Below are 27,720 nucleotides of genomic sequence, written 5' to 3' on the forward strand. Positions count from 1 at the left end.
ACTGTCACCGAATCCTTGTAGCTCTATGACAGCTACGCCGTATTTATTGGCTTCCTGTTACGAATTAGACGCAAAGCACTGACAGATTTATCCCAGGAGTCAGAAGAGAATAGAAATACTCTGTCTACAGCAAGATGAGTGGTGCAGTCCAACACCCCCCCTCCTCCTCCTCCTCCCCCACCCCCAAAAATGGGCAGAGGTTCAATTTCTGTCATAGTGCTTCTTCAGTCGTTTTTCTTTCAGTACTTTTTTGTTACTTATCACCCTCTCTGCTTTCTACCTGTCTGAACATAGCACAGGGAATGAAAGGCAGACTGTATCTCTCTCCTGGAAAATAAAAAAGAAATATTCCACCTCACAGAGAAGCCCTGTCTTCTGGCAATGAGTTAATGTTGCTGCATTGTGGTGCCCAAACGTAGGATTTTGGCTTCCTGCATATTTGTCAGACATGGAATTCTGAACTGAACACAAATTCACATTAAAATGACAAAATAAAAGCAGCAAATATACGGCACAATGTCTCCTCACTGCCCTTTGACCCCAAAATTGCCACGCCCCATCTGCATGACTGCTGATACGAAGCAGGACATGGGGTGATCTCGAGGGACAAGCCTGGATTGGCTGGAGTGGAACATCAAGGGAGGGGCCTAACAGAAAGTGCCAGGGCGGGGCGGTGCCGTAGCCAGGGTGAACTCTGTGCAACCCCGGCTCAAATATAACACATCAGCCCTACCGCAATGCCTTTTAACCTCCCGACCAGCAGGGGGTGCTACGTGCACAACCAAGGGGCTTTTCCCACTGGTGGGATGGGTGGAGATGAGTGGCCGCCCCTGGAGAAATCTCACTGGTGGGGGGTCAGAAGGCCAGTGTGCAGGCCTTCGACACAGACAGGGTACGCCCACGGGCGGCGTCCAATCAGGAAGTCCCCCATCGGCCTTGGCGATGAGCATCATGGCCGAAGCTTCCATGGTATGACACTAAAACTCTGACAAAACGTGGCAGGAGCTGTTTTAAACTTGCCCATATAGAGGGTTCCTCATTAAGCTAGATCCATAAGCCACATTCCTACTTGTATCTCATGGGACAGGTATCCAATTTCCAGCAGAATCAGTGGATTTTGTGACAAATGTTTCTGAAAACAGCAGTTACAAATGGCCCCGGGCCACCTCCGGAGGCTCATGAACAAGGCAGAGACTTTCACAAGAATATTTTCCATACTTCCATCATACCCCTTGACACCATAATTCAAACGGACCCAATGTTGGTACACAATGTAGAAAATAAAGATTCAGTGTTCACTGTAGACATTTGAGAAGGCTTATCCAACTTTTTTTAAAGAGAGTGAACAGGTTCGCTTCCTTTCATATTATTTTGCTTTATTCAGGGAGAAAGCAGACAGGGTAAGGATTTTTAAAAGGGACCAGAGAACAGAAGATGCTATGGCAGGGATTGAGCCTATACATGGACTAAAAGCCAGCCACCCTACAGACTGCACTACACTTACCTAAAACACAACCAGCTGCTACTTTACACCCTGCAGGCCAGTAACCGAGCCCACAGAAGAACAAAAGCAGATGATACAGGTACCCCCTGAAGAACCCCAAGAGACCAGAGGGGGCGCTATGGGGCACTGAGGCTTCATGGACGTTACTCCTCCCTCCCTAAGTCGCATAAAGCCCAACTGTGCACAGCCAGTCAAAGCCTCTGGGGCCCTCGGCCAATGCTGACACTGATGAGGTCAGGATCAGATTCATTGCATTGTAAGAATGTGCCATTTGAGAAGACAACACGTTGCACTTTCATTAACAGACACAAGGGGGAAGAATGCCAAGGGCCACGACTGCTCTTCCAAATGATCTGTACCTGGACTATTGATAAATTGATTGATTGTTACATTATACAAACAAAATAGCTGTGCAATCTCTTTCTCTCCCTCTCTATGGCTACACAGTATGTGCATTTGGGTGCAATAAGGGTTGTTGAAGATGAAAGAAAATAAATAAATAAATAAATAATCCCAACATGAGTTTAAAAAGTTAAACTATTTTCAAGAAGCAACTTTTATACTGTGTATACTGTTGCAAATAAATTGTTCACACCAATGTATTCATCACCTTTAAAACCCCATTAAAAACCACTTTTAACACAGAAAGTGATCCATAACTTACAATACATAATAATAATAAAGCTGAATTTGGAGTGTTAAAATCATAATGTTTATTTAATGATACCATGCCTATGCCAACTATTAAGTATTGTAAAACATTCAACCACTCGCCTATTAAAAGCTGTGGTGTACTGGGGATTTTTTAGAGCTGTAATTGAGATTCCAGCTCATCAAATATTAACAGTGCTCTCCAAATATTTATCTGACAAAGCTATTCAATCTAAGCAAGGATACTCATACTCAAATTGGGCATATTAAACTGTATGAACGTACTGTATGAAATCAGGTGCATACAGTATGTGCTCAAAACAGAAAAAAAATAGAAATGACAATGTGTCATGCAAAAATCTCCAAAAAGTGTATTTTATATACAAAACGATTCGTTTATTTATTTACTGAACCAAGACAGCATTATACTTTAAAAATGCGACATAATGAACCAGCTCTTTAAGTTGAGTTATGCGACATTTGCAACAAGAAACCATGCATGGACCTGAATGAGAACTTTAAAAAGTGTAAGAAAGCTAACATGACAAAAAGACGAAATTTTTGTAAAATAAATACATAAATAAATAAACAAACGGGGACGCAAGTTTGTATTACGACACATGCGATGTGTCCATGCTGGGCCTAAACGAGACAGTGTGGGGTTGTCAGTCGCTGTTTCAGCGAAGCCAATTTTCTCAGGAAGAAGAAGCACTGCTGACGACATTCCTGTGCCGGTGTCTCGGCTGGGAATGTCCCTGAGCACAATGTGCGGGGAAGTTGGTATCAAAAGTGATATCCTCTGCTTTCATTAGCACAAATGCCTGAAGGGCCAAAGCTCAGACAGGCTCAACACGATTTATCTTCGCGTTAACTGCTGGTACCCAATGAAACTATATTCCCTTTCCCGTTATTTTCCCAAGCACGCGACAATAAAATATAACCGTTATTTTCTCAGGTGTTCGCACAGCCAAACCATTTTTGGTGTTTCCCCACAGAGTGCATGCTGTGAATAGGTGTTTGCAATCTTCACGGTAAGCCAATGGCGTGGGTAGGTCTGATTAAAAGTGAAATTATTTTTTTTTAATCCCGAAAACTCACCTTCACTTGGACATAAAGTGGTCAGCGTTGGTCTCCCCCCAGGGTCCATAGAGTACTTGGTCCAGTTTGAATACTTCTGGTCTGTTCGGAGGCCCACGCGTGGACCTTGCTTTCTCAGGTACATTGTCCAGTCTGCCAGCCCAAACGTCCCGTTCTTGTCGTAGCACCTCCACGCAGGTGCGACGCGGCAGTCGTTGATTGAGGTCAAACGCGCGTGGCGCGGTATAGACGTGCTCGTGTCGGCCCATAGACACTTGGAGGACAGAACATGCTGCAGCTTCATGTCATTTGTCCATCTCCAATGCTGATTGGGATTTTCCTTATTACATCTGCCAAAACGGACTGCCGTGTTGTGTGTTAGTAGGCATAACACCGTCCGCGTGTGGGCAATAAGGAAATCCTCTATAAGCAAAACAGAAATGTATGTCTTAAATGAAGACAATATTAACAGATAATCAGCAAATTAATTGCTTAATACCACTTTACTCTTAGTTTAACAAATTATGAATAAACACGAAAAGCGTGTCAATGGTCAAAATCATGAGGAACTATTGACAATTAACCGATGAAACCAACAAGGAGAACAAATAATAATGCCATGTCATGATTAGCACAAGAGCATTAAACATATAAACACGTTCCGCACGTGCCAGCTATCTTATATTCACTCTTGCGCACAATTTGCTGTGGTGAAGCAGACTAGACGGCATACAGTTGCTGCGATTATGCAATTGTAAGAATAATAAAAGTTATGGCATTTTAGCTTAAAGTGAGGACACACTGAGCCAAACCATTTTTAGCTGAAGTAATCTGCTCAGCTCTGTATACACAAAAAAAAATACATTCAGATGCAGTTTTATCACTTGTATCTTGAGTTAATAAAATACCTTTTTCTATTATAATGCATCACCTAGTCTGTATTTCGTGAACTCAATGCTACAAATATTTTGTTATTTTAATAACACAACTTTAACAGCATTTTTATCATTGGAGCAAATGCACCATTAGTCTAATCTGACTATTAATTCATGTTTGCTTAAGGAGGCATACAAATGAAGTGTATAATCGCTCTTTTTCCAGTGAGTTATTGTTACTCGAGAAGGCAAAGATGAAAATCTGGACATGTTTCCGTTATTTCGGCCGAACCAGCCCCAACCTTCTGAGAGACCTATTGATACCTCCTGAATGTTTAATAACGTCGACAACAAATAATGGTCAGTCAGACAACGCGTTTTACTCACCTGTCTCGGCAAAACTCAAAAATATTATTAATAATACGGCCACAAATAAAGTATCCATTTTACGCGCAACAAGTTCCTCGCGTTCGCTGGTTTCAGATGAGCCGAGTTGAGGCGTCAAGAGGAAATGCGCCTTCAGGGGAAGAAAGTCAATGACGAGCGCTTCCTTCTATTCAACTGTTTTTTGGAGTTTCGTAGTAGAGCGCCATTTGAAACTCATCAACCTGGGAGTCTTCTCTTTTCGGAAATGCCACGGTGCATTGCAGATGTGCAAATGTACATGCAGCTGTGTTACCACTAACACTATAATTGTGCCCACAGCCGCTCTCCTGGGTTGCAGGGCGTTAACTGCTGCGCGTGTAATTCGGTTTAATAATGTGTTTTGGCCCCACAATCCCGAAAGCAGGTCATTTAAAATGCGCTGAGTATCACAGTTCCAAACGTTCATACAGTGTTTAAAAAAAAGGATTAGAATACCTTCAGAATCAAGGCAGAGACCTCCATTTTTATTTACTGAGGATAGTACCTGAAAAAGAAAACCCAATACAATGGGGGGAAAAAAAACATATTCACAACATTTAAAATTGTATCAGTTTATTGGCAGTACAGAATATAAAGTCAGCCGCTTAGGAAACAACACAGAGTAGTCTGCGTAGAAGTACACTGCTCAGTCTATCCAAGGAAATAACATTTTTTTCCCACAAAGACATTATAATGACACTTGATTAAAAATCAGTATACAAATACACGGAACAATCCTTTTGAAAGCTTCATGGTATGGCTTGGTTTAGCACACCTGGGCTCCTCCTGAACGGCACTGAATACACCGTGTGAAGGCCTAAATACCCACAAATGGCCTTACTCTGCGGAGATGAGAAAAATGAGCATCAACTCAGAAATACAGCTACAATATCTGAGCTGCCAAAAGCTTTCTTTAACCGACTGTTGCCCTTCCACACCAATCTGCTCTTCTATTTTGAAGTTTCTTTTTCTGTCAAAGAAACAAAAAGTCAATATTAACCACAGATAAAACCCCAGGTGTGCTAAATACAGGCTCGCATTCCTTCCAGTCAGGGGCCACGCCCATAAACAGCCATTCCATTCGATTCGATACTTTCCCCCCTCCTTGCGTGTCATTTGAGGCATACGTATGTACAGCATATCGATACCGATTATAAATAGTTTACAATTATAGTCATATTAGACGGTGAAAGTATCACAACATTCATCTGGATTAATAGTTTATAGGAACACAGGACTGGGATTGGCTCACGCAACCAGAGGCCCACACAGTGGATAATCGCTACAAACGGTAAACAGTATACATCAACGTTTCTGATTTATAAACACGAGTAAATGGGCATTGTGCATTGTACCTGCTACATGATCGTAATATAAACAGATTAATATCATCTTTTGAAACCTTTATCACTAATAATAATAATAGTAATAATAATATTTATAATAATAATAATAATAACAAATTAAAAAAACAATACATACAAAAATGTTTCCATAAAATTCTCATTGTCAGACAACAATCTTCCTTCCCTCCTATTTTGTAAGATTTTAAAGATAAAACACTTGCAGTCGTAGCAGCAAGATCCTTATGTGGTAAAATGGTACGCCAGCCACATAACTTGTTAATAGCACTTTTTGCGTGTACCGTACACACTCCTCCACAATAAACGCACCGTACCGTAAATAAAGACGAGCATTCACAAGCAGATCACCTTCCTCTCGGAGCACGATCTCTCAGCGGGTAAAGGCCTGGTTACGCGAGGACCCGACGCGTGCGGCGGGCATGCGGGTGTGCGTGCGCATCCGTTCACACCCGGTTCGTCCGAGAAGCACGAAGCTTAACTGCGAGTTGCTACCGGAATTTCGAGGCAGTTGGGGAGACAAGCACCTCAAAAAGAAGTTGATATACACCATTGGTCACGCACGCTAAAAATAATGGCACAAATATGCCGTAACACAACCTCTCACCGGATTTCTCTGTCTGTATACTGCATGTAGTTATGATGGCAGTTTAGAAAAAAATAATGATGTTACCCTGTAAAAAAAATAATGTTGAAGTTAAATGGTAGGGGAGGTCATGCTCCTTAGTGTCGCTTATAAGGGGAAAGCCTCCTTCGCACATTCTTGCAATGTTTTAAAGTTTGAGATGCCTATGGCATGGAAACAACACCTATATTATAAACTTAGGTCAATATAGTGTGCTGCCATCTAGTAAAATAAACATGATACTACATAACAGGACTTTTGGGAACAGACTAGAGGTCTCCCCTTTAGCGTTTGCACCAGACGGGGATCTGAGAAGCACCACTTTGGGCCTTGTTCTTGTTGTACTTGTGAATGAGATTCGCAGTCGGTTAAAAAGACTCGGGAGTCGATTCAATTGGTCGTGAAAACAAGTGCATCACACTTTGGCTTCCCGCAGCGAATGGCAGCTCTCGGAATGCAACCGTCCAATGGGATCATTTTTTAGCACCGAAAAACAGCTCATCGTGGCATTCCAAGATCTTACTTAATATCAACAAGCTGAAAAGCGACCGACTTGGAACAATATCATTTGTTGCCCAACTCTAAAGTTTAAATAGAGCATTTCTCCTACAAAACAGAGTTGGCTCATTAGACGGAGCAGAGGGTATAGACAGGTTTAATGTACATGTGTTTGATAACTACAGTACAAATGCAATAAATGCACTCCTATGAAGTACATGCAAAAGCATCGCGGCTCATAATCCCATACTGACAAGATTACGAGTTTAAAACCGTGAAACGTTTTTTGAAAATGTCATTTTACAAAAATATGATTACGTTTTCAGTTTCCGAAAGCTTTATACTTCACCTGACTACACCGTCAAATATTTGGACTGTGATTTTAACCTTCATTAAGTACTGTGTATGTTTTTTTGGTATTTTACAAGGTAAAGTGTAATTCAGGGACAAACTGCCCCGTGCAGTCAAAAGGCTTCCTATAACAGTCAATACAGTAAAGGTATGAATTTGAAAACCGATTCTATGCTCATGCCTAAAATCTAAAGCTTATTTTCATTCAAAGCGAGACTTAGCCTCACACTTTTTAGGGTAGAGTAAGTGATAATATGCTTAATGATGATTAAAACGAGACATACAGGCCCCTTTGAACAAAGTAGTACGCTTTGGCATGAACTGCACTTGCAGATTCACTGTACTGCATGGTGCCTGGACTGACAGGGGAACAGTACAGTACTGACGCAGCACTGACGCAGTACTGACGCTCATGGTATTCCAAGGAAAGGAATATGCCTGCGTTTAGATAAAGATGAGTTGGTATTTGGTAGGAATGAGGTCCCCTTGTTGCCGGATAAAACGCCAATACTCTCTTCCTAAAGCAAGCTGCTGCATCATGCCTCCCACAAAAAAAATAATCCATTTACTCACTGTGACCTCAAGAGCAGAAGCCTTGAGTCACCTGCAGCACACCGTGATTATAACAGTCTTCCTTATTGCACCCTCTTCAAAGCAAAGGTGACATTCTAAGATCTTTTTTAAAAAATGATTGAACATTGAACAATCAAAATAAAATTTGATTATCAACTTTGATTAGTAATATTAACTCGATACAGGAAAAACGTATTCAAATAAATAAATACATAAAAAACAGCCATTAGTAAATTCTACAAGAACACGTAATAGCCGATAGAGGTCCAAGATGTAGGTGTACTGTCGGTACAGCTGGCAGAGTGGGCGGAGCCTGTGTCGTTGCCGTGACAACGAGGCAGAGCTTGTTACAGGGCGTTAAGAAGCCACTTACGAGACAGACAGGACGAAGAGGAGGAGGAGGAGGAGAAGGGGACAGGACACAGTACATTCGTTAACGGACTATTGTCCTTCTTTTTCTGGTGTGATCTGTTCCCTTCTTTTTTGACGCCAGGTCAGTTCATTCCGCAGTTGCCCCACAGGATGGCTCCTAGGTTTGAGTGACAGTTACCAGGGTAACGAGATTACCTCATGATTCTTCCTCCCGCCTCACTGGCCTGCTTCAGCTGACAGACGACTCTCGTACAGGCTCAGAGCGTGGTGCACAAACTCATACTGCTCCCCTGTCTGAATCATCCCTCCCCTGTGCATGGGGCACACACACACACACAGACATGCACACGCACACACACACAGGCATGCACACACACACACACACACACACACACACACACACACAGGCATGCACACGCACACACACACATACGCACACACACCACACACACACACACACGCACACACACACACACGCACACACACAAACATACACACACACACGCACGCACGCACACACACACACACACACACGCACACACACACACACACACGCACAAACATATACACACGCACGCGCACACACGTGCACACACAAATGTGCACACAAACAAACAAAGACACAAACAGACATGCATGGTCAGAAAATGCAACTATGGCTCACTTTGTTCATAACCTAGTGGCCCATGGTGATCAAAAATTAAACACAAATCCATGAGTGACGAGAATGAACCCAACTTTACAGTATGTGCTTCTCATTATTATTATATTGTATATAGCTATTATATTAATATGCTGCTATACAGGCCAGCACATATTGTATATTCCACCGGTACCAGGGCCTAACTATGCCTTTTACAATTAAGAAGGAATAAAGGAACACAGAAAAAGAATTAAGGTTAGCAATTATATAAGAATTAAGGTGCACGTTATCATGCTGGAGAAGACCATTTTCATATTTAGATAATATATGTGCTGTTATTACATCGGCTAGCTGGCTGTATGGCAGACTGGAAGCACTGCTAACAGATTCCCGAAGGCAGCCGTCTCCCACTTGGAGTTCCTTTCCCTCACTGGTGCATCATGGGAAAAGGAGCAGTGTGTTTACCCTGAGGGTGTTGCTGAATCTCTCCAACCTCAGCGATTCAGCGCTTTCCTGTCCTTATCTCTGGGAACGAGCCCTACAAGCGATGGAAGGTGAAAACACCCTCGTCTCGCACCCCCCCTCCCCCCCCTAACCCCCCCGGCATCCTGTCCTCACCAGGGCCCCCTCGGGGGGGGGGGGGGGTTCTCTCTGAGCAGGACATCTCTCCACCCTGCACGTCCTTCAGCCTGGGCTAGCCTGCAGCTATGCTAGCCTGTTTATCTGCAGTATAGCACACTGCAGTTTACCTTCGTCATGTCTTCAACTACGAGTGCTTTGAGACCAGGTGCATTCTCAATCCTGACTGACCTAAACATTAAGAAGCGCTTTTTTTTTAAAAACCGTGTCTGAAGCACCTCAGGGGCGGAGCCCACGCACCTGTCCACTCGGAGCTGGCACACGATGCCCAGCACGTCCACGGCCCCCTCCTGCTGCAGCTGACGGCACCCTATCGTCGTGGCGATGAAGCAGCCGGTCCGGCCAATCCCAGCACTGCGCAAAAAGAGGATGTGGGCGGGGACTGGTTACAAGGACAGCTTGCACCACAGCGATGAAGAGGTCCAAGGTCAATCAAGGACAATCAGTAAATAAGAACTAGGTACTAGGTATTTAGAACAGAAATTGCATTATCTGTGCATTTTATTTGTTTATTTTGTCTCAGGAGTGGCAGGTGGGTTGATCTTGCATGCTGACCTAGGTAATGTGGTAATTTACACACTGCTGGAAATTAAGCAGTTATGGGTACACAAGCCTGGACTAAGACTGCCACTATCTAACGGACCCTCCTACGTTCTTTAGCCCACAGCAGCCAGAGAGGGCGCACTATAACCCGAAACGCTGTGGCTGCGGGTCTGCCCCCGTGTGACCCGTCTCCCCCCCCCCATCCCGCCCGCGCCTGGGGGGGGGGCCCCGGAGCGGCACCTGCAGTGCACGATGACGGGCCCCCGGGGGCCCGAGGCCAGCCGGTCCTCCTCCACCTCCGCCATGAGCTGCAGCAGCGGCTGGGCGCTGTCGGGGGTCTTGTGGTCGGGCCAGGAGGTGTACCAGTAGTGCTTAACACTGCGGCTCTGGCCCCCTTGCTGCGGAGCACAGGCACACACACACAGAGAAGGGGTGATGTCAGAGACGCGTCATAGCTACTCAACGCCAGTGTCACACACCCATAAGCACATGCATGCACACACACACACACACACACACATGTATGCACATGCAAACACATACACACGCACACACAACACACACACACACACACACACACACGCATGTATGCACATGCAAACACATACACACGCACACATAATGAGTCTAAGATTCACATAAATATACAAAATACAGGAATAATGAAGCTACAGTAACTGGAAAAAATTCAAATACTCAGTAGTTACACTACAGACTCTACCAAGGGCTGCTGTGACTACTCCCAATGCTGTGCACCCTAAAACACCCAGAGCACACCTAGACTCATACTACACACACAAGTGGGGGTTTTCTTAATCTCTTGGTTCCAAACACTCATTCAGAGACCACAGAAAGGTCTCCCCAAATTACACCTGAGCACACAACAGTCCTCATCACCCCACCCACAAATCTACTGCTCTTTAGGGAGCACGGGTCTCTCCCTTAATAGAGCAAATAATCATGGTGCAGTCATGGCATGGAAATTCACACAGCATTATGATCTTCATATTGTCCTGCGTTGTGTAATTAAAATGAGCGATGCTCTTCCATTTCCTCACTCGCACACTGCCCTTCCCCGTTTGATAAACAATGTCAGCAATCAGCGACGTCCATGCAGAATGACACACACTGCCCCCTATCTCTCCTTCAGCGCCACTGCAGCTCTGCTTAAATCTCCAGCGCTTGCTCCCTTTCAGCCAATGCGCTTCAGAGTTGAATTATGACACGTCCGCGTCAGCGCAAGAATTAAATGAAATCTGGAGACGCTGACAGCCATTCCGTACCGGAATGAAACTTTACAAGAACCGCCATTCCAGGGTCAATGTCTCTCTTTGGCGAGGCTGGTGATTGGCAGCTGGTTTTGATGCAGGACAGCTTGGAGTTTTTTTTCCAGGCACTTAGCTCATAAGCTTCATAACCCACCATGTCTCTCCCCCTCCCCAACCCCCCCAATTTTACACGCAGGCTCGTTCGTCTAACATCTCTGTCCTGAACACAATCGCACTGGTGATCTGCCAGCCCCTGTAAATACAAAGCCTATCCCATCTCCCGTTTCCCCTGTGAATTAAGTGCATGAACTACAGTAGCACCTGTTACATTTAACACTTCACTTAAACCAAAATCTGCAGCCAGGTACTGTGTTTGGTCAGCACTGGTCCAGCCACACTGCTGCTCAGAGCATTAGCAGCACTGACGTCCACAAACTGCCGCCGGCTCGTCACTGGCTGGCCCGCTTTCGGGCGCCGGCTGTCGTCATGGCGACGGGCGGGCGCGCGTGCGCACGTGGCCTTACCTTGACGGTCAGGTTGCGGACGGTGTAGTGCTCGCACTCCCGCGTGCCGTTCACCAGCACCTCCACCTTGCCGTAGATCCCCCGCTTCTCCGGCCAGTACAGAACGCACTTCTGCCAAAACAAAAAAATATTTAAAAAAATTTTAAAAACACGCCGCTCATTTCACGGCAGAACTTCGTCCTCTCAAAGGACGGCACGTTCGAGATGATTTCCTGCCAAGCGAGACGCCTGTCAGCCTCCGACGGAGTCTCCGCTATCCCAGGAGTCTCGGCGTGCGAGAGCGGACCCGTCACGCAGCGTGAGGGCGTCCCGTGAATTGCCTGTCTGCCACGTTCCTTCATTAGGACTCCCAGCATCCCAGACACAGCTCTGCTTCTCCCTCAGCTTCTGCTTCAGGTGCTATGATGTGTGGCGGATTTGGAGGAGCGAGGGTCTCTCTCTCTCTCTCTCTCTCTCTCTCTCTCTCTGGGATCTGAACAGCGGTCTCCTACACTGAGCTTGTTTCAGGAGGCAGGGTAACGCAAACGCCCCCCTCTTTTCTGTCTGAAACATCTTTAGACGAGGCGAGAGGGCTGCTATTGTGCGATGGGCCGGCCGTTATCAGAGGCCCTCATCAAAGCCTCCGGCCTGCTCGGCGGGCCCCTCCCTGTGGGGCCCCTCCCTGTCGGGCCCCATTGTTCCCCTCCCCGAGGCGCCAGCCGGCGGGCCCGCACCCTGGGCCGCTCCCCCCTCCCCCCAGCCCTGACCCGTCCGCCCAGGAATGGGTACTGATGTTGGTGCTGGTCCAGGGAGAGCCTGTCCCATTGTGGGCCTGGCCATTGTGAGTTATTTTCAGCACCCCCCCCCCCGTATCTCGCCCGCGTGCCCTCGACCGCTCGTCTCCATGGCAACGACCCCCGCTGTGCACCGGGGTCCTCCCCGCTGCGTTTCTAATGCTCCCTGTCCCGCCCCACCCATGCTGTGATAGGACGAGGGGTGACCACAGGCACACGCTTCCATTCTGAATACATACAGATATGCAGATATGAGAGATAGCAGGAAAATCTGCCAAAATCAATATTTATACTACAACGCATCTACATTACCAACAGGACATGCCTGAAATGACTGGATTAAAACAACTGCTCATCGAGGACACAGGGGCACAGGGCGTGTGTGTGTGTGTGAGACAGAGAGGGAGACATAGAATGTGCGTGTGCACGTACGTGTGTGTGTGTGCGTGCGTGCATGCTTGCGTGTGTACGTGTGTGTGTGTGTGTGTCGGTGCACAGGTGCATGCTCAGTCTTGCATTTCCCACTCCCAGCCAGCAGGGGGCGCCTCACCTCGTTCTTCTCCTTCAGCTTCGTGATCATGACGATGACGGGGCAGTCCTCCTGCCAGGCCATCTGCCAGAAGTCGTTCACCGTGTTGATCATGGGGCCCTGGGTGGCGATGTAGGACCTCTCGTCTCCCAGGTAACCCTGCACAGGCACACAGACTGTGAGAAACTGAGATCTGAAGCCTGCCGCTTCCGTTCATCTCCCCACCGCCAAAACGCTGCTTCCTCCTGTCCCCAAACACGGGTGTCCTTCGAGCGTCAAACGAACAATCCATCCGGCGATTTTAATATCTGAATATACAGAACGAAACACAATGAACTGGACTTGTTTATGAACAGGTGCTTTCACACCCAGTTCACTCTCTGCCCTGTACTCCTACTTCACCCAAACTAAAGCCGTGTAATCTGAGACACGCATGTAAGGGCCAGCCTTTGGATATGTTTTCAACGTCACATGGAATCTCAAGGTGCTCATACTGACACACAGTCACAACAGATACTGGCAATGTCTCCCATGGTAATGGGCATATCGCCAGCAGGTGACAAGAACACCCTATGCGATGACATCACAGTGACATCACAGTCCGCTAGTTCACCTTTAGCCGCTGTAGCCAGAGGAGCAGTATCTCTTTCATTGAGACATTAAGAGTGTACTGTATTGTCCGTTACCTTTCCCACGCACAGACTGCAGCTCTTGTCCCTGCTTACATCAACGCACAATTAACACACGTTAGCTCTTCCTGAAAACACTCCTGGAGTCATTAAGTGGCCTAATGCACTTGGGCCCAAAGGACTAAATGCTAATATTAGCTAGCCAGTCACCACTTTGGATTTTCAAGTGGGGATAATCTCGCTCTCTCGCTCAGCACCCTCGCCCCCTCCGGGCGGACGTCCCCCTCTTAATTAAAAAGACGCGGCGTTCCGAAAACCGCGCCAGCGCTCCGAGCGGTCAGGGACGTCTCCCGGCCCGAGGGCGAGAGGAGAGGGGCTCTTGGCACGGGGGGGGGTTCCTCCTCATCCTACAAAAACATCCTCTGTTCCCCCCGGGCCTGAGAAAAGGTGCGCTGATTGTGTTTTTGTGCGCGCCGCCGGACAATAAGGGGGCAGGGCCTGGGCTTCCTTAGGCTGCGTGACCTGCCCCCCCGCCTCCGCTCCCGACCCCCCCTCCCCATACCATAACAAACCTCTCCAAGAGCGAGAGCATTCACCACCGCTCCTCACGCAGGTCAGCAGATCAGGAGCCATTAGGAGGGTTTTTACATAAGGCTGGCGTTGCTTTCCTAACCTCTGCCACTTGCAAAATGGCCGCCGGGGGCAGCGAAGCCCCAGAGGTTACGACAACATCAAACGTAACGGGGGGTCCGTGGAAACAAGCGTGTAACGCTCTACATCGCTCCAGAGGTCATTTAGAACGACAAAACGTTCAGCTTTATTTACTGTTTGATAAGCAATCAATCACCCAAGTCAATCTTCATTTTGGATGGCACCTTTAAAATGGGTGCTTCACACTGGAAATTTTCAGGACAAATATAGGAGCAATAATTTAAAAGAATGGCTTTTATAAACCGATGTGGACAAGAGTGGAAAGACATTCCCTGACCACTGGGCAGATTAATCTAGAAAATAGTGGAATACAAGCAAAGCCTTTGAAAAAGAATAGCACACCAGCTCTATACTGTGTATCAATGCACATGCATTTCTGTTATGGGGAACAGAGCCGAAATTACAACCCCTGCAGATGAGCAGAGACTTAAACGTGCGGGCCGGAGCACGCAGGGGTCAGGCGGTCCTTCGGGGATACCGGCTGTCCAAACAGCGGCCCGGGCTTCGCGGGCGAGCCGAGTACCTCCCCAAACAAACGGGGTTAATGAGGTCTCCAACTGTCCCGAGCTGGCTCCGCTTCCTCACGGCAAACCAGTCACCGCACAAACCGACCAACCCCCCCGTCTGCGTTTGAGTTTGAATTTGAGATCAAGCAGTCGTTTCAATGGGGCTTCGTGATGTTTGGACGCGACTGCGTATTCGTACACGTGAAAATGTGCGTGCTTGATGTTCCGGACGTTTTATTTCGCGTTTGGTTTGAAACCGAAGCCATGTGAACGGATATTTTCTGAGTTTTGTTCAGTTCCTGTTTCGCGTTCGTCGAACAGAACGTTCCATCCCACATGTTCTCCTGGAAAGTAAATCAGGCAATCAGAAAAAAACGCGCGATTAACAATCAGAGGAAAAAACATTTGGACTGCACTTTGTGTTTTTGTGTTACCGTGTCTGTTGCCATAACAACAACCTCTTGCTGACAGGCAGGTAGGGTTCTGTTGGAGGTGTGAAGGGAAGGCGCTCTGTGTCACACCCCGTAGCCAATGGGGAGGAAGAGAAAAGGGCCTTAAACTTCCTGCATCAGGAAACAAACCTATTGTATGTTTAGGCGAACAAGCAAAGCCTTCAGCTACGCTTTGGGACAGGGCTCCTGGCACGAAATGCTCCTTTCACTAAAGAAAAAAAACGTCTTAACGTCCGACACAGCGGACAATTGAGTAGAGCGATGCAAGTCAGTGTTTAAACTGATTTTACAACAACATAACCGCAAAAATGTAATCAGAGTGCTTGCAGGTCCTACTGGCTCTGCCTCAAATCATCTGCATCGAAATAAACAAATTAATTTACGCAATACCACTCTGTGTCACACCTTACACTCTTGAGAAAATACATAACATCACCGCTCTCTCTTAAATACTGGGACATGTAGTGTGTGAGCGTGCGGAACTGAAGTATGGTAGTTTTAATGCGGGGACGATGACTCACTCTGATGTAGTTGGCGTTGATGTAGCTGCCGAGGGGGTCGTACGTGTTCCTGGTCTTCAGGATCACCCTGGAATGGGGGTCTGCGAACGACAAAAAAAACGAGCATTCGCTGGTTACCGTGGCAACCACGCAGCGGCACCGTTCAGGGCCACCGATTCGCCCCGTGCGACGGTGTTTTAAACGGCGGGACGGGGAACCGCGCTTCACCGAGGGGCGAGAACGCGTGGGGGGGCGAAGGGTGGCTTACGGTGTACCCACGACACCCAAAAGAGACGGTCTTGTTCGGTTAACCTGGCCCGGACCCGACTCGTATTTTTAAACCACCTTCTAATGTTCTTCAGCAGACCTGGAAGAAGGAAGCTGCACCCACTACAGGAAGACATGGCACTTAACCCCCAGGCAACAAGGACGTGGAGCCCAGCCATCCACCTCCCCCCAAAACACTACCCATCCCCCCCAAATAAACCTACCCATCAATACACAACAGGGAGGACCCAAACATTCAGGGCCTAAGTGATGGTCCACACACCCTGAATTTCAGGGGGAGGGAGGTGTCACCCACGAAGACTGTGCAATCCCATTCAGGGGCAGAGTCCTCTGCTCTGAAGGAGTTTGGATGGGCACGGTTTTGGAAACTGAGCGTCCTTGGATGTGACCGTGAGCCAGTTCCCGTTCCAGTCTGAACGCAAGGTTAACGTTCTGTTCCTTCTTGCAGAATATCTGTTTTTGTTTGGGGAGGGGGTTCTGGAAGGAGCAGCTCTGTCCCAATATTGATAAGGGGCCTCCCCTTCCTCCGTGCGGGACAGGGGGGACGCAGATAGCGATCGGGCGCGGCGTCTGGCTCGTTGCGTAACGAAGCAGGCGCTCTCTGGATCGGGACCCGCGGTGAGAACAGCCCGTCCTGCTCCCCGCCGCATTGTTCTCGCAGGCCCCGCCCCCCCCGTGCCAATGGAAACTATAGGTTCACACGCGCTGACCCTGACCCCGCCCCCCCCCCCGCTGATGGGAGTAATGAAGCTCTTCCTCCCCGGCCTGTCAGCAGCTGCGAAGCTGGCGGTTGGCTGCCAATGTTTGGGACCGGAAACCCTCGCCCCTTCCACCCCGTCCCTTTACAATTAGCGCGCTACCCCCACCCCCCCTTCCCCCTCAAGAACCTCCACCCCTCCCCCCAGCCAATCAGGGCCTGTCAGCATCAAAGGTGCGCACAAGATGTGACCCCCCCCCCCAGATCCCCAGGAAAGGTGGGTTAAGGAGGAACAAGGGGGGGTTATATTTGAGGAACAGAATGTTCCCTGGTGGAGGACCAGCAGGGTGGCCATCTCTCTGCCTGAGGAGGAAGCCCCAGAGAGGGTGAGTCCCATACGGGGCAGTGACATTGCTACCTCTGCACCCTCTCACACAGAGTCACGCGTTACTATCAATGCTGAAAAGGAAAAATTCTTACGGGTTGAAATACTCACTTGGCAAAATGGTCTTGTATCTGTTCTTAGTTCCGTGACTGGAAATGTCCAGTTCTTTGGGATCCACAAAATTCATCGGAATTTCCTGCAAAGCACACAAAGACATTGAATGTGCAAAATGAATATTGTATCTTATCGAACCTGTGTTTTTGTAGTTGTTCCAATGACCCTGATGAGCGCTTTTGTACATCGCTTTGGATAAAAGCATCTGCTAAATAAATGTAACGTAATGTGATGAATATCATTTTTGACTGTTATCTTTTTGGACAGAATTGCAGGGAACTCTGTTAGGGCACGGATGGGAAAATTCCCACGATGCATCACACAAATGATTCCGACAGCACATTGGGAGAATGCTGGTAGAACGTTGGGAGAACATTGGGAGAACACTGGGAGAACGCTGGGAGAACATTGGGAGAACACTGGGAGAACGCTGGGAGAACATTGGGAGAACACTGGGAGAACGCTGGGAGAACATTGGGAGAACGCTGGGAGAACATTGGGAGAACGCTGGGAGAACAGTGAGAGAACATTGGGAGAACATTGGGAGAATGCTGGGAGAACGCTGAGAGAACGCTGGGAGAACACTGGGAGAACACTGGGAGAACAGTGAGAGAACATTGGGAGAACGCTGCACGCCGCCGCCCCTCCTCACCACGAACTCGGCGTGCAGCCGCTGCGTGTTGAGGGCGATGTCGCGGAGCTGCTGGCGGGACAGGGCGCGGCCGGCCGTGTGCAGGTACTCCAGGGCGACCCGCTCGCGGGGCGTGGCCGGGGCGCAGCTCAGGGGCTCCACCGCGCCCAGCGCGCTCATGTCCAAAACTAGGGACACGTTGGACCCCCGCCTGCAGGGGGCACAGCAAACAGCACCGTCACCCACAGACTCTTTAAAAAGGCCAATGACAAGCCGACCCCCTGTTCCCAATCCGCAGGGCTTAAGAAATACAAACACATAAAACAACCGGGCCTTTCTGAAAACCAGCACGTACAACATGACCAGCTGCCCAATCAGGGCTCAGAACAGGCAACCCGCCCGCTCAGAGACACGCCCTGTTTGGCTTCTTGCTTTTGCCTCTCTCCCAGATCTGCTGACCTTTGACCCGCCCCCCCCCAGCTCCACGGAGGGGGCGGAGCTACGCCACTCTCGGTTGCCAGGTCTCTCAGTCTATCACGGGGGGGAAGGAAGACATCAATTAGCTGGAAGAGAACAGTGCGCTGGCTGCGAGTGTGGGACTGGAACACAAAGACAGACTCCGAGCCCCAGTCTCCCTCTTTCTCTCTCTCTCTCCCTTCCTGTCCATTATCAATCCTCATCTATCTCTACTCCTCCTCTCTCTCTCTCTCTCTTCTCTCTCATCTATCTCACTCACTCACTCTCTCTCTAACTCTCTCTCTTTCTCTATCTCAGGTCAGAATGTGTGTTCCAATTTTTAATTTCTGCGGGAAGATAAAAAAGTGTTTGCTCAGTTATTTTTATTTTTGCGCTGTTTTCAATGTCACCCTGAAAGGGCAGCCTGACCTTAACAGCCTCCAAATAACATCCTCTCTCCAGATTGGTTTGAACCCTTTACCCAAACAGACTTTTTCAAACCTACTCCACCACTCTACCTCTGAACCACTCCAGTTTCCTACCTCTTTTACAGGCATTTATTTACATGTGTTTAACCGCAGTAGCTTTACCGATTTCGCAAACCCACCCTGGGCAATACAAGCCATTGGGCCGTGAACGTACAGGCTAAGAATTCACCGGAAATATAACCGGGTCACAGGTCCACTTATTCACCATATGCCATAATTCATATATTCATATTTCATATACAGTATATGTACTCTGATGAAGAAGAACCTTTTCGTCCCCACAGGCGTAGCAGTTAAGAGACGAGTTCATTCATAGCCAGTCTAAGAGCTCAGGGGCCGGTGGTATTACAGTATGCAAAGTGAAAAATGATTCATAAGTGGATTATGCAAAATTCAACAGATTCAATTCGTTCCAATCTCTGGAATAAAACTGCCTCGCAAAGGTCATCCCTCAAAAGCTCACAGGCTAATTCATCTTTCCTTTCACAGAATGCCTGTGCCCCCCCAACCACCACCCTCCCCCCCCACAACCCTCAACCAACAGCGAAGTGCTGGACTCCAGGACAGGACACTAAGGTTCACCCTGCCTCTTCCCTCAAAAAAAAAGGACTAATTTCCCCAGGGCAAACACAGCCATACAATATAAGTACAGCAGCCCTGATGAACCCAGTAACATGCAAAAAGCATAATCACAATTTACAATGCACACTTAACATGAAGCTTTACATGACAACATCAGACGAGGACTAGCAGTACACACATGCACTTGAGTTTCTTTGTTTCCAGGCTGAGCACTCTTGTGCAGTGTGGGTGTGGGTATGTGTGTGTGTGGGGGGGGGGGGGGTTGTGGGGGTGTGAGGGTGTTGGGGGGGAAGTGACCCTGGGACACGGAGCTGGACCAGAGCCCTGCAGCAATCAGTGCGCTGCGGGCAGGAAGTGCCAGCATCCTGTGCAGGAAGGGAGCAGACACGCAGCCCAGGCCTGCCCCTCCCTCCACACGGGCCGGGGGCCACACACGGGTCGCCCCGGGGCCAGCGCTGCCCCTCTCAGGGGTCCACCGGGGGGCCTGGGGGGTCCTGCACAGACCAGCCGCTCGTGTGTGAGGATGAGGGGGGATTCTTCATCACCATCATCACACAAACCAGCCCACAGCCCTGTCCCGTCCCACTGCCACCCACTACCACTGAACTTAAATATCAATATACAAACACGCACACACACACATAAATATGCACGCGCACACACACACACACACACACACACACACACACATACACACACATATTTTGCATGCATTACAGTTTCAGAATGATAAACTAAAGTGCACATGGCACATGCAGAAGTTTGGGCACCCAGTCAGGCATTACCGCACTTAGTAACGCTCATTGACACCTGCTTTGGTGTCAGATCCATAACAGCTTACAAACGTTCCCTGCAGCCAGTGAAGTCTCTCTATTCTAACTCTGATCCTCCCAGCTCACCGGGACTGTCACCCCGGGAGTGTCCTGTAAGGTGAGGGGGGTTCTGCCGGTTCATTTGAGTGCTGGGTGAGGGTTGGGGCGGGGCTGGTATGTTGGGTCTGTAGGCCAGGTTCACAGCTTGGCTCTGCACACGTGCGGTCGGACGCCATTTCGATTAAAGGAAAGCTCCAGTCCGCAGCTTCTCACCCGCTCAGGGCAGAGCTACACCGCCTGTACAGAAAGCCCAGATGCGGTCTGTCAGCCGGTTCGCGTGTGGCGCCCCTTGTGGGGGAACGGGGTAGTGCAGTCAGGATGTAGTCAGTGTCTGTCTCAGCCTTGACTCACACTGTGACTGTCAGGCCCACCCGTCTGAGGGGCCGCGTGGGGGGGGTACATCGTACCGCTGCCCTATAAGGCAGTGTGTGGCAGGGACAGGCCTGTGGTGCTAAGGCCACAGGAATCCAGGAAGCGGAGCGCCCGCGCTCTCCAGCGGAGAGGCCCGGAGCCGAGCGTCAGTGAGGAGCCCGCTCCCAGGCCTGACGCAGCGCTGGACACTCTGAGGACAGCCTTCAGCGAGCTCCCAGCAGGCCGAGCGGCCAGAACAAAGCACACAGCCGCAGAGCCGGTGACACACGCGATGATTTAACTGCGCTCCCACACAAACACGCACAAACACACACATACGCTCCCACACTCTAGAGCCACACAAACACGCACAAACACACACATACGCTCCCACACACACACACACATACGCACACACACACACACATATGCACACGTGCGGACACACACACACACATACGCACACGTGCGGACACACACACACACATATGCACACGTGCGGACATACGCAGACATGCAAGGATACACAGATGCACACAGGCACGCACACATGCAGACACATGCACTCACACGCACAAACACACACACACACGCACTAACACACACACACACACACACCACTCTTCCAACAACCAACAGTAATGGCAGATATTCCATAAAAATGTTTGCTGTTTGACTCTCCTCCGGGAGACCCAGACAGTTACCAGGAGGTTGCAGGTTCAAATCACGTGCTAGACTGCTGCAGCACCCCAAGGCACAGAACTGACTATGCCCCGCAGTCTGAAAACAGCCAAGTCATCCACCAAAAGCGATTTAAAAAAAACTAATTAATAACATTAATAATCTGCACGCCTGACTGGGGTCTGCTGGCTGAACAGCGCGGACAGAATTTACAGCTTCACACTTTATCTAATCAAGGCGCTCGTTTAGATGACAACAAGAGATAAGATTCTTTCTTTTTTGGCGGTTTAATCTTTCAAAGTCAGTCCTTGAGTCCTTTAAGCTTTTGTTGAACCCCCCACAGGACGTACACACGCTGTTCTAGGAGAACGATTTCTGATAAACAACATTTCTTTGCCGGGCCCGGGGTTACATAAATGTCCCGAAATAGATTTTAATGAAGTTATGAAAGACCCCGTCGGACCGGACCACCTTCCTTTATCAGGGGGGGGGCTTCCCGAGCCGACGCCCGGTTTCCTCGCCTGGCCCGCTTCGGTTTTTTTAACGAGCGCGTTCTCTAACGGGCCCTTTCTCCTGACCCTCATCAGCAGCGCGGTGATTACAGGAGCGAGCTCTCACCTCACCTCACGCACTCCTCAGCCCACACGTACGCCACCTCACACCTGCTTCCTCACGGGGGGGGGGGAGAGGGGGAGAGAGAGAGAGGGAGACAGAGGGGGGGGGGCAAGAGGGGGAGAGTGAGCAAGAGGGGGAGAGAGAGAAAGAGAGAAAGAGAGAGAGAGAGAGAGAGAGGGGGGGGGCTCTATCCCACTGGAGTCAGATTCTGCTGCTCTCTCTTTTTTAATATAAAAATTCATGAGACCTGATCAGATGCCAATCTCAATGAAGTAAATGACAGATTATTTTTTAATAACAACAGCACTTCCAGTGCTCCTAATGCTACCCAGTGCTAATCACCGTTAGCATCTCTCCTTGATACTTTGCAGCGATGATTCTTTTCCTAATATATTCTCTATTCTGTTTGTCAGATATTGTACCACACCACAATGTCTACATGGTGCACTCACATGCAGAAATGTTGCAGAACAGCCCTAAAAAGAGGGATATTTATTGACTGTGTATACTATGTGAATGCTGCTCCTCCTCTCTCATCTCTGCAGCCGGTCGTTAAAGCTCTTCTCTCTCTCCTCTGCGTTTGCGGGCGCCAGAGCAGGTAGCCCCGCCCCTTTGACCTGCTCATCAGGCGGAGAGAGGGGTCAGGGGTCAATCAGTCATAATGAGGGGAGACGCTGCACATCCATGGGCGAGGGGAGGGTGGGGGGCAGGGGGGGGCGCAGATTTATGGTTTCGGGAAGAGCGCGTCTTCTCCAGGAAGCGGGAGCGCGAGGGTTGCCCCGGAGACGGGGAAATCAATTTGGAAAAACGTTAATGAAGAGCGGGCGAGCAGAGAGAGATCAATCTGGCGTGTGTACCGGGGGCGTCCCGCTCGCATCATCCATCACGCGTTCCCCGTGACACAACAATGGGCTCGCAAATTAAACAGTCTGGGAGGGGCCACCGAACACCCCTGCCCGCTTAAAACTAAAGACCTTCGACGCTAGCATTGCGAAACCCGCGCCGTACGCACAATGGGCCTCGTTCACGAACCGTGCGTAGGATCGCGTTCGATCGTTCACCGCGCGGAAGGACGCTTCCAAGAACGCTTCTAACCTCTATTTGTACATGGCTGTACAGGATTGCGCATAAAATTTACAAACAAGCCCGCATTCATCATCTCATACACCTGGGATACGCACAAAAACAAAGGTCTGCACATGTGTAATGAGTCCCATATTGGTTTCTCGTAGGAATGTTTCTGAAGAACAAAAGTAAGAATAATTTAAGAAAGGTTTTGTGAACGAGGCCCAATGTGGTTTATCTCTCTCTGAAAGTTTCCACAGAACTGCGGATGCACCTCCGCAGGGGCGACAGCTATTTCGGGCAGGTGGGCAGAGCGCCACGGGGTCTCCCTACGCGAGGGCCAGGGGCCCGCCGGTCAGCAGTCATAACTGGTGAGAGACACGGGCCCCGGGGCTGACTGGTCCTGACTGTGCAGCAGCCTGCGGTGCGTTTAGGAGAGAGAGAGAGGGGAAACGGTGACTAGCCTGCCTGTGAGCACACGGGGGGGGGGGCGGGAGCCATGTATCCGCAGCGCGAGAAAACACACCGTTTTAAACGCGCCCCGATACGGTATCTGTGCAAACAGGAGAAACCGCCAACTCCCCGCCCCGTGTTTGTCTTGAATGCAGCCTGTTGATACTGTGACTGAGTGTCCGGAGGCTATGCGATTGGTTAAAACCCCCGCTTCACTTCCTGTGAACGGCCATGTCTCTAATGCTGAGTACTTATCAGCCATCGGGTAAGGATCAATATGCCATCATTGGCAGGATATTGGTGTCAAGGCAAATATTAGCAGTGACTGGTGCATCATGACATGCCTGATGTTTTTTTAATCAATATCAAGCAAATAACAGGCTATCAAAGCAATATACCGGCAGTTTGCTTCTTTAAAAATGTTTTCCTGTATTTGGGTTTCAGGATACAGTGTGACGGAACCATAAGTGGCTCGAACGACAGAAATATGAGCAACACTGCTGGAGTTAATGTACATTCATCCACCGGCCTCAAAAGGTTATGCAATTCCTCTAGTGCACCACTAGAGGTCAGTGCAGCACCAGAGTAGGCCTCGACGGCAGCCGTCCACCGCTGGAAGCTTCTATCTCTCCCAGCTTCTAATGTCTACGCAGAAACAAAATGCGCTCTTCTGTTCTCTGTTTTCAGAGGAGATAAATAATTCAGACACCGTTTCAAAAGGCGGCTCTCCGGGGCAACCGTCAGCCGGGCGGAAGATGAAAAAGGGGAACGGGAACGATATTGGCAAACGGGCGAGAAACATAGCCGTCCTGCCGTGAGCCAGGAGAGAGAAAAGGGTCTCTCTGGAACATTAGCCGCTGCGTAGCCCCCCGTGAGAGGGAGCCGCACATTAAGAGCAGGAGAGATTAATCGTCAGTACTGAAGGTTTGCACACGGCAAAAAAAAAAACACGAGCGGTCGCTCGTTTAAGAGCCGTTAGCTGGGATCTTCTGCGGCTTTTTCCCTCAGCCGAACGCGCGTGTGTGCGCAGCGAAGTGACCCGGGGTCAGGGCGTCTCCTTAATGAAGAAACCGAAGAACAAATGGAAAACTTCCCCTCCGCACACGCGTCCAGAGGAGAGCTGCGGGAAGCTCACTCCTCTCTCTGATGGCAGCAGCGTGACCAGCAGGGCAGGAAGTGTCATGGAAACAGGTCTGCCAGGTCTGTGTGTGTGTGTGCGTGAATGTGTGTGAGGCTGTGAGTGTGTGTGTGTGTGTGTGTGAATGTGTGTGAGGCTGTGAGTGTGTGAGTGTGTGTGTGTGTGTGTGTGTGTGTGTGTGTGTGTGAGGCTGTGAGTGTGTGTGTGTATGTGTGTGAGGCTGTGAGTGTGTGTGTGAGTGTGTGTGTGTGTGTGTGTGTGTGTGTGTGAGGCTGTGAGTGTGTGTGTGTATGTGTGTGAGGCTGTGAGTGTGTGTGTGAGTGTGTGAGGAGGGATGGGGGGATTAAGAGATCAGGGCTCTCCTGAGTCTCCAACTCCATTAAAGGATTCAGTGCTGAGCAGGAAGCCTCTGCACTTCCTGAAGATCCTGCACCCCCCCCACTCCCCCCCACACCCCCCTCCCTGGGATTACTCACAGGGGGGCTATAATCAGCCTGCGCTTTCATCTCCTCCACCACCTCCACCACACCCAGCACGGTGCGCGCACACACACACACACACACACCCAGCACGGTGCACCCACACACACACACACACACATCCAGCACGGTGCGCACACACACACACACCCAGCACAGTGCGCACACACACACACACACCCAGCACAGTGCGCGCACACACACACACACACACACACACCCAGCACAGTGTACACACACACGCACACACACACACACACACACACACACACACACCCAGCACAGTGTACACACACACACACACACACAGAAATCATAACTCTGCTGCTGAACTCCAGCATTTATATGAATGTACACAAATACTATTAGCACATCAGACATCTTTTTTTTCGGTATTAAAAAAACAGAACTCACAGAGGCCTCCTTCATTACAAACTGGTCCAGGGCCATTTACTCCCTCTTCAGTCATAATTAGGTCATCTATTTTGCAGAGGCAACAGAATTCAATTCTGTTATGAATTAATCTGAATGGGGAATGAGGCTGTACTTCACTCACACGCTTTTAATTACAAGACTGTGTGAAAACCCCATAGAGCAAGACACGTCTCTGCCACTGGCCTGTAGTGCTGAGCCACACACAGTGGGAGTGCCTGTCACTGACTGACATTACTGACCTGAGCCACTGACACTGGGGTGTCTATCACTGACCGACATTACAGACCTGAGCCACAGACACAGGGAGTGTCCATCACTGACCAACATCACAGACCGGAGCCACAGACCAGCAGAGACAGAGCCAGACTGGCGCTCGTATCCCACTGATAATTATGGCATTTTCAGCCACAGAGATGATTGGTGCTGTCATGGTAACCAGGGAGCATGTTTTATTGAACAGACCAGCCGATCCACACAAGAGCTTCCCTGTGTCCTCTTCTAAACGCTGGGCCTGGAGGGGGGGGGGGGGGTAAAGTGAACCCTACAGACCTGCCCCGAACGCAAGGGGGGGAGAGGGGTCCCGTAGCCGGGGGTGTCCCGGGCCTTACCTCTCCTGCAGCCCGGCGGCAGGCTTCATCCTGAAGGGGGAGGGGCCGGCAGAGGGGCAGGGCTTGGCGGGGGCGGCGGCGCAGGCGCTGGCGGGTTTGGGGGCCGGGGCGGCCCGCACCATGCTGGGGCCGGTCCGCGGCGGGGCCGGCGGGGGGGGCGCGGTCCGCACCGGCACGGGGGCCAGGTGCACGTCCCGGCTGGGGGCCTCCTTCAGCTGCCGATCGGGGTACTCGACCTTCTCCTTCAGCCGGTACAGGACCTGCGGGACGGGGGGAGAGGGGGGCGGAAGTCAAAATGAACCTGCTCTGCCCTGTACAGCACCCTGTATCAGGGGCCCAAACATGATTACCTGAACCACGGTTAGCTTAGCGTAGTTAGCGTATTAGCCGGCCAATCACAGTGCCTGTTTAACCGTAGGGGAGCGGTGGGGCGGAGTCACAGAAGCTCTCTCTTTCATTGTAGCTGGTCCCTGCAGGCCTGTCAGTCAGGCACTGATTAAGATCCACTTAAATGACAAACATTCTGACCTTTGACCTACATGTGGAACCCATGCGGGTCACTGAGAGGGCATGAGCTCATTACGTGAGTTCATTTTTACCTAACGAGGCTGCCACGGCAACAGAGCGCGTGTGTGATCACCATTACAGGCTCCCACACCCCCAGCCCTGTTCTCCACAATACAGAGTCCTCCGATAAAAAAGATGTTAACCAGTATGTACAAGCCAGAACAGACAGTCGTATTAAGTGTGTGTGTGTGTGTGTGAGTGTGAGTGTGTGTGAGAAAGTGAGAGAGAAAGAGCGCACATCTCCAGTGATGTAGCTAAAGTGTTTGTTTGTTTGTGCAAAGTGAGAAAAGTCTCAACACTAACGCATTATATGTACGATCCTACAGCCGACATTCACCCGGGCCTGTGGGTCCACTTTGTTCCGCGACGCCCCGTTCTGTCTTGGCTCTCAGTACAGGAGAGGTACAGCTCCTTATTTCAACTTATATGCTGACAGGACAACTGTCAGTGGAAAACCATTAACTCAGTGATGCCCTGGATGTACATCTTTACCTCAACAGACCCCAATAAAAACAGACGCTGCCAGTTGGAGAGAGTGAACATGGAGGAAGTATTTCCCAAAGCTGGACAACTGTACAACTTTAACTCACGTAGAAGTGACAAGGGCTTCAAAATGTTGAGAGATTCAGCCCATGCTGACTCATCACGTACCTGCAGTCTACAATATATCAGCACTGCACAGGACCACAAGGACGTCTGCCTGTCCTACATGCACTGACAGCTCCAGAAAAGAAGGAAGAGTACAAAAAATTAAACAAATAATTAAAAAATTTAAAAAACAGATCGGAATGTACCTTTCGGTAATC

The 27,720-nt window shown here is 49.5% G+C and overlaps 2 protein-coding genes across 2 annotated transcripts in view; both read right to left on the reverse strand.

Annotated features, from left to right (window-relative positions):
* ptprb (protein tyrosine phosphatase receptor type b) overlaps positions 1-4,867 on the reverse strand; it is a 49,390-nt gene extending 44,523 nt beyond the window's left edge. Inside the window, exons 1-2 of the mRNA XM_064318676.1 lie at positions 4,495-4,867; positions 3,254-3,655 (exon numbers count right to left, since the gene is read on the reverse strand). Coding sequence (XP_064174746.1) covers positions 3,254-3,655; positions 4,495-4,552 — 460 coding nt within the window. The 5' untranslated portion in view covers positions 4,553-4,867. The remainder of the gene's footprint in view (positions 1-3,253; positions 3,656-4,494) is intronic.
* A 201-nt stretch (positions 4,868-5,068) lies between these two features.
* ptprr (protein tyrosine phosphatase receptor type R) overlaps positions 5,069-27,720 on the reverse strand; it is a 45,069-nt gene continuing 22,417 nt past the window's right edge. The window contains exons 6-14 of the mRNA XM_064318678.1: positions 26,348-26,607; positions 18,146-18,335; positions 17,491-17,575; positions 16,031-16,110; positions 13,233-13,370; positions 11,910-12,020; positions 10,358-10,515; positions 9,815-9,928; positions 5,069-8,602 (exon numbers count right to left, since the gene is read on the reverse strand). Coding sequence (XP_064174748.1) covers positions 8,509-8,602; positions 9,815-9,928; positions 10,358-10,515; positions 11,910-12,020; positions 13,233-13,370; positions 16,031-16,110; positions 17,491-17,575; positions 18,146-18,335; positions 26,348-26,607 — 1,230 coding nt within the window. The 3' untranslated portion in view covers positions 5,069-8,508. The remainder of the gene's footprint in view (positions 8,603-9,814; positions 9,929-10,357; positions 10,516-11,909; positions 12,021-13,232; positions 13,371-16,030; positions 16,111-17,490; positions 17,576-18,145; positions 18,336-26,347; positions 26,608-27,720) is intronic.

The sequence above is a fragment of the Anguilla rostrata genome, chromosome 19, assembly GCF_018555375.3.
Source record: "Anguilla rostrata isolate EN2019 chromosome 19, ASM1855537v3, whole genome shotgun sequence".
NCBI classification, from domain to species: Eukaryota; Metazoa; Chordata; class Actinopteri; order Anguilliformes; family Anguillidae; genus Anguilla; species Anguilla rostrata.